This window comes from Danio aesculapii, chromosome 1 (assembly GCF_903798145.1).
Source record: "Danio aesculapii chromosome 1, fDanAes4.1, whole genome shotgun sequence".
NCBI classification, from domain to species: Eukaryota; Metazoa; Chordata; class Actinopteri; order Cypriniformes; family Danionidae; genus Danio; species Danio aesculapii.
In genome coordinates, this window is record NC_079435.1 from 750,702 (window position 1) to 762,704 (window position 12,003).

At 33.9% G+C, this 12,003-nt stretch overlaps 1 protein-coding gene across 3 annotated transcripts in view; it reads left to right on the plus strand.

Moving 5' to 3' along the window:
- LOC130221895 (adhesion G protein-coupled receptor E1) overlaps positions 1 to 12,003 on the plus strand; it is a 33,774-nt gene that overhangs the window by 6,348 nt on the left and 15,423 nt on the right. For 2 of the 3 annotated variants that reach the window (XM_056454446.1, XM_056454437.1), the window contains exons 2-7: positions 4,962 to 5,033; positions 5,306 to 5,449; positions 5,535 to 5,663; positions 9,221 to 9,334; positions 11,312 to 11,443; positions 11,528 to 11,583. In XM_056454446.1, the coding sequence (XP_056310421.1) occupies positions 4,962 to 5,033; positions 5,306 to 5,449; positions 5,535 to 5,663; positions 9,221 to 9,334; positions 11,312 to 11,443; positions 11,528 to 11,583 (647 nt within the window). The remainder of the gene's footprint in view (positions 1 to 4,961; positions 5,034 to 5,305; positions 5,450 to 5,534; positions 5,664 to 9,220; positions 9,335 to 11,311; positions 11,444 to 11,527; positions 11,584 to 12,003) is intronic. The other variant, XM_056454455.1, reaches the window with a different exon arrangement.

The window sequence follows — 12,003 nt, forward strand, 5'->3', positions numbered from 1 at the left end:
ATCAATGAACCAGAGTCCATTTTTTTGATTATACTCAAACTGTGCTTTATTTTCTAAAAATTCAATCGACTGGAATCAATTATTTTGATTATACTACTCATAATGTACTTTATTTTCTATTAATTCAATGCACCGGAATCAATTATTCTTATTATACTACTCAAACTGTGCATTGGTGTATAATAAATCAATGTACAGAGTCAATTACTCTGATTATACTATTTAAACTGTATCATTTTCTAATAATTCAGTCGACTGGAGTCAATTATTCTGATTATACTACTAAAGCTGCATTATTTTCTAATAATTCAATGTACCAAAGTCAATTATCCTGATTAAACTAGTCAAACGGTGCATTAGTGTCTAATATATCAATGACCCAGAGTGAATTATTTTGATTATACTACTCAAACTGTGCATTATTTAATAATAATTCAATGTACCAAAGTCAATTATTCTGTTTATACTACTCAAACTGAATTATTTTCTAGTAATTCAATGGACCAGAGTCAATTATTTTGATTATATTACTCAAAACTGCAACACACATGCACATTTTTACAAGCATTTAATTTAACATAATATTAAATAGTGGCCTATATTTTAAAATATATATTGCTATTTTGCAGCTGGAAGGGCATCCGCTGCGTAACACATTTGCTGGATAAGTTGGCGGTTCATTCCGCTGTGGCGACCCCAGATTAATAAAGGGACTAAGCTGAAAAGAATGGATATTGCTACCTATATAGAGACTATCAGCAATTTCCTGTCAGTCTTCTCTCTTGCTTTGCAGTCGTAGTTTTGGATTATTATATGCTTCACTTATTAAACTCTCTGAAACCAAACACTGCTCACTTTCACTGTCTTTAATCATAGTTGGAGATACTGTTGCTGTACAAATCTTGACAGCATGCAAAGAAAGCTACTTGTATACAGCAGGAATGGTGTAACAGAAAACTGCAGTAAACCTTAAAGTACCGCTTCATGCGTAATCATGGCCTCTTTAAAGTTACAGTACAGTGGCTTTAGAGTTCGAGTATGAGTGTGTGGTGGAAAATCAAGTGTGTGTGTTGCAGGAAGACATGTGAAATGAAGCCTGCGATGGTGTGAATCGCAGTTGGACAGACTGTTCTGAGAGGTGTGAAAAAGCAGCACATTTGGCTTATAAAAACACGGCGACACCTCGAGATCAGCGCTCAAAACAGTTCCGATGACACATCTGTGGTTTCCTGAACACACACACACACTCATTTGGGGTATTTATACATGCAAGAAGATGAGTGTTTTGTTCTGAAAGGTGTAAAGGTGGTTATGTGTGTATTGTTTTGATGCATAGGCGGATCACAAAGCTCACCGTTTAACTCACATCACACTTTAGGCTCACAGTTATGGCACAAACTGAAACGTAACTTTGCTTTTCGTCTCTTACCCTTTAAGAATGGTCAAAAAATGCATAGCTAAATGACCGAAAATGACTAATATATAAGTGTTTAAAAATAAATCTTAAGTAAAAATTGCTTTAAACTCTTATACTCTTTAAGCTTTTACTTTTTTTTTTGTATTTCCGACCAAATTTTCCAAATCAGATTGAAATGTTTACCATTCACGTACAATGGAGGACGTTAAAGAAATGTGTGTATTAATGCACAGACTATGATATTAGAGCTTCAGCGAATCACAACGCTCACGGCATAATTCATACTACAACTTTAGCTCATAGTTATGTTAGGTGCGAAAACCCCCCTAAAACGTAACTTTGATTTTCGTTTATTCAATGGTAAAAAATCTTTAAACAACGCACAACGCAATGGCAGAAAATGACCAATATATGTGTTTAAAAATTAATCATATATAAAAATTGGTTTTACCTTTTATACTTTGTGTATTTCTGTCCAAATTTTCCATACCAAATTTAAATATTTACCCTACACACATACAATGGAGGATGTTAAACAAATGTGCGGATTGTTTTAATGTAATTAGAGCTGCATTGGTTCACAAAGCTTAATTCATGCCACGCTTTTAGATCACAGTTATGTTCGGTGCAAAATAAACTAAAACGTAACTTTGCTTTCCGTCTAGTACTCAATGTGGTCAAATGGCCCAAAATGACCATTATATAAGTATTTAAAAATAAATCTTGAGTAAAAATTGCTTTAAACTCTTATACTCTGCAGATTTTTCTATTTTTTGGTATTTCCGATTAATTTTTTCATATCAGATTGAAATGTTTACCATACACACGTACAATGGAGGACGTTAAACAAATGTGTGTATTGTTTTAATGCACAGACTTTGATATTTGAGCTTCAGCGAATCACAAAGCTCATGGCATAATTCATACTACAACTTTAGCTCATAGTTATGTTTGGTGCGAAAACCCCCCTAAAACGTAACTTTGATTTTCGTTTATTCCATTGTAAAAAATCATCAAACAATACACAAGTTCATGGCAGAAAATTAACAATGTATTTCTTTTGTTTAAATGACCAATATATAAGTGCTTAAAAATAAATCATAGTACAATTTTAGGTCACAGTTATGTTGGTGAAAAAACTCAGAAACGTAACTTTGGTTTTCGTTTATTTCATTGTACAAAATTGTCAAACACTGCATAACTTAATGGCAGAAAATGAGCAATAAATGTGTTTAAGAATAAATCTTTAAAAAAAATTGTCTAACCTCTTATAACCTATTGCTTTTATGTTTTGTATTTCCACCCAAATTTTCCATAATAAATTCGAGGACGTTAAACAAATGTGTGTATTGTTTTAATGTAATTAGCGCTGCAGCGGGTCACAAAGCTTAATTCATGCCACGCTTTTAGGTCACAGTGATGTTCGGTGCAAAATAAACTAAAGCGTAACTTTGCTTTTCATCTAGTACTCTTTCAAAATAGTAAAAAATGCAGAACTTAATGGCAGAAAACGACCAATATAAATTCTGTTTAAAATAATTACATAATAATTAAAATTGGCTTAACCTCTCATACTTTTTTGGTATTTTCCATATCAAATTGAAAGGTTTACCCTACAAACGTGTTGTTAATAATATTATAATAATATTATTACTGTTATTATTATTACTAATAATAATTCCTTACATTTATATAGCACTTTTATAGACATTCAATGCGCTTTACACATTGGGGGAATCTCCTCATCCACCACCAGTGTGCAGCATCCACCTGGATGACGCGACTGCAGGCATATTGTGCCAGACCACGCACCACACACCAGCTGATTGGTGGAGAGGAGACAGGGTAATGAAGTCAATTATGATATGGGGATGGTTAGGAGGACATAATAGACAGAAGCCAGTGGGCAAATTTGGCCCCTACTCTCTTTCGAAGGACCTCGGTTAAACGTCTCATCTGAAAGACGGGTTTGTTGATGTAAATAGTGTAAATTCACTGTAAACCACAGATATTTGGTGCATATTGCTTTACTGTACACTAACTCCATTATTAAACACGATTGCATAATTAACCACAAGATCTGGAATGTTCGACTCTATGATGTAATGGTGTGGATAAGCCCCGCCTCCACATAAAAGGTTAACGCCCACTTCTACTTCAATGTAGAATGCAAATTATATAAATAAATTGTTAAAAAATTATGACAGAAAATGACCAATACGTTTTCTGTTTAAAAATAAATCTGGAACAACAATTGTTTTAATTAATAAAATTATGTGCATGGATTTATGTATATGGATGTAAAGTTAATATGGGACATAATTATGAGGACATAATCTGTTTTTTTCCTAGCTGATTTTTTGTTTTACTGTGTATTTAAACACTTATAGCAAGACAAAATTGAGCCTAATAGTAGTTGTATACATTATTAAAGACAAATAAGTAGGTTGTAATAAAATAAGAACAAATGAACAAAAATAAAGTAGAAATGAAACAAAATGTGTTTTACAATTATGTAGTATTTAGTTTACTATTTAAACCGTATCATTTAAATTAGGAATAATCGTTATTTATATTACAAAAGTTATTCAGTGAAGAGCTGTTGTTTAATAAAGAGCTAAGAGATGATGAGGATGCACGGATCCAATATCATGATACTTGTGTTTTCCTTTCTCAGTTGTTTACGTTCATACTACACTGATGGTGAATGCTTGATTCTGATTGGCTGATGGTCACTCTTAGGTGTTTGTTTATTGTCAGATAAAAGCACAGCTAAAGTAGTTCCGGCAGGTTTAGACCGCATTACCGCTCCATATCACTCCGCTGAACGATTAGAGTTATTTTACAATCAAAAATCACATCAGGGTGACACGGTGGCGCAGTAGGTAGTGCTGTCGCCTCACAGCAAGAAGGTCGCTTGTTCAAGCCTCGGCTGGGTCAGTTGGTGTTTCTGTGTGGAGTTTGCATGTTCTCCCTGCGTTTGCGTGGGTTTCCTCCGGGTGCTCCGGTTTCCCCCACAGTCCGAAGACATGCGGTACAGGTGAATTGGAAAGGCTAAATTGTCCGTAGTGTATGAGTGTGAATGAGTGTGTATGGATGTTTCCCAGTAATAGGTTGCAGTTGGAAGGGCATCCGCTGCGTGAAACATATGCTGGATAAGTTGGCGGTTCATTCCACTGTGGCGACCCCGGATTAATAAAGGGACTAAGCTGAAAATAAAATAAATGAATGAATGAAATCACATCAGAACACATCAGAAGGCTTTAGGAGATGTGGAAGAAACTAAGTTTATTCAATTATTCCTCACATAAATCATTCAGTGCAGTGATATGGAGTTGTAATGCGGTCAAAACCTGCCGGGACTACCTTAGCTGTGCATTTACATGACAATAACCAAACACCCAATCAGAATCAAGCATTCCACAGCTGCATGTTTTAGCACAATCTACATGTGTACATGGGGACATTTTGGCTTGAATAGATGGATTCATGAATGTTTGTACAAGCGCAGATAATTATACACATCTTATTTCTTCTTCTTCAGGTCTTTTCCAGCTGTCTTGCGAATCTCAAAATTGTACAACAGGATTTAAAAAGGAAAAAAGTCGCTGTGTTGGTAATGAGAACTTTATTTGTTTAACACAATATATTTTTGTTATAACACATAATTTATGGTTTATAATGAAATGTAGTCCAGCACCAAATGATTCACACCCCTGGCTAATTCTGACTTAAACTTACTTTCATTCAACCAACAAGAGTTTGTTTTTGACTGAAAATATACGATGTACAAGAGGCATCACTGTGGAAGCAAATATATTTCTTTAAGTCAGAATTGGCCAGGGGTGTGAATAACTTCAGGTTTGACTATATTTCCTTTTTTTACAGATGAAAATGAGTGTGTCGATGTACGTTTGTGTGGTAATAACGCTCAGTGTATAAACACAAATGGAGGTTACTACTGCACCTGCAATGAAGGATTTTATTCAAACCCCCCAAATTTCACAGCAGGATCAACAGGACAGTGTGAAGGTATGAGAGAGAGGATTATTACTTGAAATACACCACTGTAATGATTGAAACACTCCAGTAAATATGCCCTGCTCTCTGTGAACAGATATCAATGAGTGTGTTCAGAATAAAACCAGATGTTCTGGTGATATGAAGTGTGTGAACAGTGACAGCACCTTTAAGTGTGTGTGTAAAGACGGATATCGAGAGACGAGACTGGACTCAGGATGTGCAGGTGAGCGATCTTTACATTTCAGTTGTTTTTAATGGCTGTGCAGTATCTCTGATAATTCATAATAATTATTATACTGACTTATCGCACAACACCTCAATCATTTTGGGGATGAAATAAATCTCCCATACTTTAAAACCCTAATGCCAGCAACATTTTAGCTGAGTGCACAACATCTCTATCTCTATTATCGGAGGTGTCAGTGTCAGTGTGGTTCGAAGAAACAATATATAGTATAAATTATCATAGTATATTTTCAACATACTTTATATTGAAGGTCTACCATGACTTTAAACACACATCTTTGTTTAATTTTAAACATTTATTTATATTATTTATTTGTTCAGGATAGGACTATTCAATGGTGAATCTCCAGTTTCAGGAATAATCAGAGAAGAGCCATTGAATTATCAGAAAATAATGAATAGTGACAATAAAGTTGACTTGATTTTCCTCAAGCTCTTTACATTTTGATTATGAACATCCAAGATCTATGCGATGCATGTAAGAACAATCATTTTAACGGGGAAGCTCTTATGCAGAGATGTCTTTTATGCGGTGTTTAACCCCAGTAGTGTGTGTGTGAGCAGTGTGTGAATCTCTCCAGCAGCCTCTAATGGTAAAGATGAAGTTCTGTAATTAATTATAACAGAGACCATATCATTCACAATGTGCTATGAAACTCTAGTATGCTGCCATGCCACATGATTTCAATATGACTTTGCATGCAGGTACCGTTAATTTATCATCTGCGCAATGAAAACCTCTCATTTGCCTCTGCATAACCTGTAAACCGACTGATAGACATGTTGATGTAACTTCTGTGTCATTTATCATGTTAAAAATGAGCTGCTTTGTGTCTCGGATGTTTGATGCACATTTTAATAAATGTATTAGATTATTCGCATGCATATTTGTAGAACTGAGCACAGTAAACTGGCTGATGAAGATTATAAGGTGTGCTGTTATTTTCAGATAAATGCGCATCTAAAGTAGTTCCAGCCAGGAGTCATGGTATAAATAGAATAATTGATTTTGGTTTATTGATTTATTATATAATAATGTACACCTGAGGTGGTGAGGCGGCAAAACCGAGTGGTCATTACACCTCAGAAGTGCATTATTTCCTTATAATTCATCCGACCGGAGTCAATTATTCCACTTATAGTACTCATACTGTGCATTTTCTTATAATTCAATAGGCCAGTGTCAATTATTCCACATATACTGTGCATTATTTTCTTATAATTCAATGCTCCGGAGTCAATTATTCCACTTATACTACTAATACTGTGCATTATTGTCTTATAAATCAATGCTCCAAAGTAAATTATTTCACTTTAACTGTGCAATATTTCCTAATAATTCATCAAACCAAAGTTATTGCTTTTATACTACATATAATGTGCATTATTTTCTAATAATTCAATGCTCTGGAGTCAATTATTCTGCTTATATTGCTTATAGTGTGCATTATTTTGTAATTATTCAATGCTCCGGAGTCAATTATTCTGCTTATATTACTTGTACTGTGCATTAATTTTCAATAATTCAATGCACCAGAAGCAATTAATCCGCTTATAGTAATATTGTGCTTTATTTTCTAATAATTCAATGATCCCGACTCAATTATTTCACTTATACTACTTATAATGTGCATTATTCTCTAATTATTCAACGCTCCGGAGTCAATTATTCCACTTATACTACTTATAATGTGCATTATTTTGTAATAATTCAATGCTCCGGAGTCAAATATTGTGCTTATATTACTGTGCATTTTTCCAACAATTCAATGCACCAGAGGCAATTACTCTGCTCATAGTAATACTGCACTTTATTTTGTAATAATTCAATGCTTCGTAGTCAATTATTTTGCTTATATTACTTATACTGTGCATTATTTTCAAATTATTCAACTCTCTGCAGTCGATTATTACACTTATACTACTTATAATGTGCATTATTCTCTAATTATTCAACGCTCCGGAGTCAATTATTCCACTTATACTACTTATAATGTGCATTATTTTCTCATAATTCAATGGGCCAATGTCAATTATTCCATTTAAACTTATACTGTGCAAAATGTTCTAATAATTCATCAAACCAAAGTCAATTATTCCTCATACTACTTATAACGTGCATTGTTTTGTAATAATTCAATGCTCCGGAGTCAATTATTGTGCTTATATTACTGTGCATTTTTCCAACAATTCAATGCACCAGAGGCAATTACTCTGCTTATAGTAATACTGCACTTTATTTTGTAATAATTCAATGATCCCGAGTCAGCTATTATACTGTGGATTATTCTCTAATTATTCAACACTCCGGAGTCAATTATTCCACTTATACTACTTATAACGTGCATTGTTTTGTAATAATTCAATGCTCCGGAGTCAATTATTGTGCTTATATTACTGTGCATTTTTCCAACAATTCAATGCACCAGAGGCAATTACTCTGCTTATACTAATACTGCACTTTATTTTGTAATAATTCAATGCGCCTGAGTCAACTATTACACTTATACTGTGCAAGTTTTTCTAAAAATTCATCGAACCAAAGTCAATTATTCCTCTTATACTACTTATACTGTCCATTATTTTGTAATAATTCAATGCTTTGTAGTCAATTATTTTGCTTATATTACTTATACTGTGCATTATTTTCAAATTATTCAACTCTCTGCAGTCGATTATTACACTTATACTACTTATAATGTGCATTATTCTCTAATTATTCAACGCTCCGGAGTCAATTATTCCACTTATACTACTTATAATGTGCATTATTTTCTCATAATTCAATGGGCCAATGTCAATTATTCCACTTAAACTTATACTGTGCAAAATGTTCTAATAATTCATCAAACCAAAGTCAATTATTTCTCTTATACTACTTATAACGTGCATTATTTTGTAATAATTCAATGCTCCGGAGTCAATTATTGTGCTTATATTACTGTGCATTTTTCCAACAAATCAATGCACCAGAGGCAATTACTCTGCTTATAGTAATACTGCACTTTATTTTATAATAATTCAATGATCCCGAGTCAGCTATTATACTGTGCATTATTTTCTAGTAATTCAACGCTCCTGAATCAATTATTGCTCGTGTACTGTGCATTTTTCCAATAATTCAATGCACCAGAGGTAATTACTCCTCTTATACTAACATTGTGCCTTATTTTCTAATAATTCAGTGGAGCTGTAATGCGCTCAAAACCTGCCGGAACTACTTTAGCTAACTGAAAATAACGGTAGATCTTAGAATAATCATCCGCCAATCAGGATCAGGCTTTGTAGTACGCACTTCATAGTAGTCTTCACCAACTTACCAGCTTAGGTGTGCATTATGTTCTAATAATTTAACAGTCAGTCTTTAGTTGTTCCTTACTTGAGTATATCTTTGTTCCTCCCAGATGAAGCTCATTTGGGTTTATCTGGAGTGCAGGAGAGCTGTTTTTGTGTCTAACTTGTGTCATCTGCTTTTGTCTAAACAAAACACTCGTCTCTCTCTCTGTGTGTGTGTGTGTGTGTGTTTGTGTGTAGATGAGTGTGTGTTCTCACCGTGTGGACTTCACAGCAGTTGTTTTAACACACTTGGCAGTTTCTTCTGCAATTGTTCTTCAGGGTTTGAGAAACTTGAGAATGGCACGTGTGGAGGTGAGCATCAGTGTGTGCTGCTTCACTAATAACACTAATAATACTGACGGCAGAGTGTTTGACTGCTAATTACATAATATGCTGTGTGTGTCTACTGCAACAGCTCATTATATTGTATTTGCATGATTTGGGTTGGTATATATATATATTATAACAGTTGCAGTCAAAATTATTTCAAATATTTCCCAAATGATGTTGAACAGATTCAGGAATTTCTCACAGTATTTCCTCTAATATTTTTTCTTCTGGAGAAAGTATTATTTTTTTATTTCAGCTAGAATAAAAGCAGTTTTTAATTGTTTTAAAGCCATTTTAAGGTCAATATTATTAGCCCCCTTCAGCAGTATTAGTTTTGGATTGTCTCCAGAATAAACCACTGTTATACAATGACTTGCCTAATTACCCTAACTTTAGCCTAATTACTCTAGTGAAGCCTTTAAATGTCACTTTAAGCTGTATAGAAGTGTCTTGAAGAATATCTAGTCTAATATTATTTACTGTCATCATGACAAAGAGAAAATAAATCAGTTCTTAGAGATGAGTTATTAAAGCTATTATGATTAGAAATGTGTTGGAGAAATCTGCTCTCTGATAAACAGAAATTGGGGAAAATCATGCAGGAGGGCAATAATTAATAATTCTCAATTCAGCTGAATATATTTGGATATTGATTTGAACCTTTCTCTAGAATTCTTTTTTATTTTTTATTTGTCTTAAGGAGGCTTATTATATATTCCTTCATAATGCAATGGCTTGTTTTTTGAAACAACATGGTATACTTTAAGTTATTTAAGATCTGTATGGTGGATCTACAAACTTTTCTGAAGTTATGGTTTTAAATTAAAATACTTATATATTAATTTTCAGTTTTTGTGTTTGGCTATTGTTTTTGCAGTCGTGCAGAAAACATAAATCAGATTTTTTTTATGTTTAATTGATCTGCCTATCAGCTATCTGCCTCCCAGTACAAAGAGTTTTTGCTTATTGCTATTAGCCAAAAATTCCATATTGGTGCATCACTAATATATGCAGTTGAAGTCAGAATTATTAGCCCCCCTGTTAATTTTTTGCCCCAATTTCTGTTTAACAGAGAGCAGATGTTCCTCAACACATTTCTAATCATAATAGTTTTAATAACTCATCTCTAATAACTGATTTATTTTCTCTTTGTCATGATGACAGTAAATAATATTAGACTAGATATTCTTCAAGACACTAGTTATTCAGCTTAAAGTGACATTTAAAGGCTTAACTAGGTTAATTAGGTTAACTAGGCAGGTTAGGGTAATTAGGCAAGTTATTGTATAATGATGGTTAGAATGTTCTGTAGACTATCAAAACAATATATAGCTTAAAGGGGTAAATAATATTGAGCTTAAAATGGTTTATAAAAAAAATAAAAACCGCTTTTATTCTAGCCAAAATAAAACTAATAAGACTTTCTCCAGAAGAAAAACTATTATCAGAAATACTGTGAACATTTCCTTGCTCTGTTGAACATCATTCAGGAAATATTTAAAAAAGAAAAACAAATTCAGAGGGGGGCTAATAATTCTGATTTCAACTATATATATTCTCAGGATTCACAGATGCATAGAAACTCTAAAATACACATCTATTTGAATCTATTGTTACATCATAAAGCCTATAATGTCACATTTGATCTATTTGATGTGTTGTTGATGAATAAATATATTGAGAAACTAACATCTGGTGGAATATTCCTGATTTTCAATAACAACAAATAAAAACAATTCTGACCAGTTTCCAAATTCTTTAAAAAGCTTCCAACTACACTGAAATTTGGAAGAAATGTTATCAGACCTTTATAGTATTAGAAATTTACAAGTGTTTATTCGAACACATACTAAGAAATTCCAGTAAATCAGTAAGTGGAATCTTTATTTTATTTTATTCGCCTTACAAGATTAGGAAGAGTCTTCATTTGTACGACTGAATTTTCTCTGTCACACACAGATATTGATGAGTGCAATGAAGTGCAAGGTGTTTGCGGAGAACACAGCAAATGCGACAATACTCAAGGCAGCTACATATGCAGATGCCATCAGGGCTTCACAAACTACGGAAACAACCAGTCCAAATGCATTGGTGAGCATTCAGGTTCATTCTTTAGCAATGCTAATATGATAAGCGTTAGCTCAAATGTTTATTGCATTGTGTTGTTGTGTGCAGAGATGAACTGCGACCACTTTAAGACAGAAACTGATGCGGAGAAAATGCCAATAAAGGTAACACTGGTGTCGGATTATAAATTGACATTCATTCTGTCTCATGGGTCTTAAACTCAATTCCTGGAGGGCCGCAGCTCTGCACAGTTTTGCTCTAACCCTAATCAAACACAGCTGATCAACTAATCGAGGTGTTCGAGACTCTTTTGAACAACTTGATAATCTGGATCAGCTGTGTTTGATTAGGGTTAGAGCAAAACTGTGCAGAGCTGCGGCCCTCCAGGAATTGAGTTTAAGACCCATGTTCTATCTTTTAACATATGCCTACCCTACTGAAAAATCCAGCCTAAACCAGCCTTGGCTGGTTGGCTGGTTTTAGCTGATCAACCAAGCTGGTTTTAGAGGGGTTTTGGCCATTTCCAGGCTGGTTTCCAGCCATTTCCAGCCTGGTCTTAGCTGGTCAGGCTGGGAGATGACCAG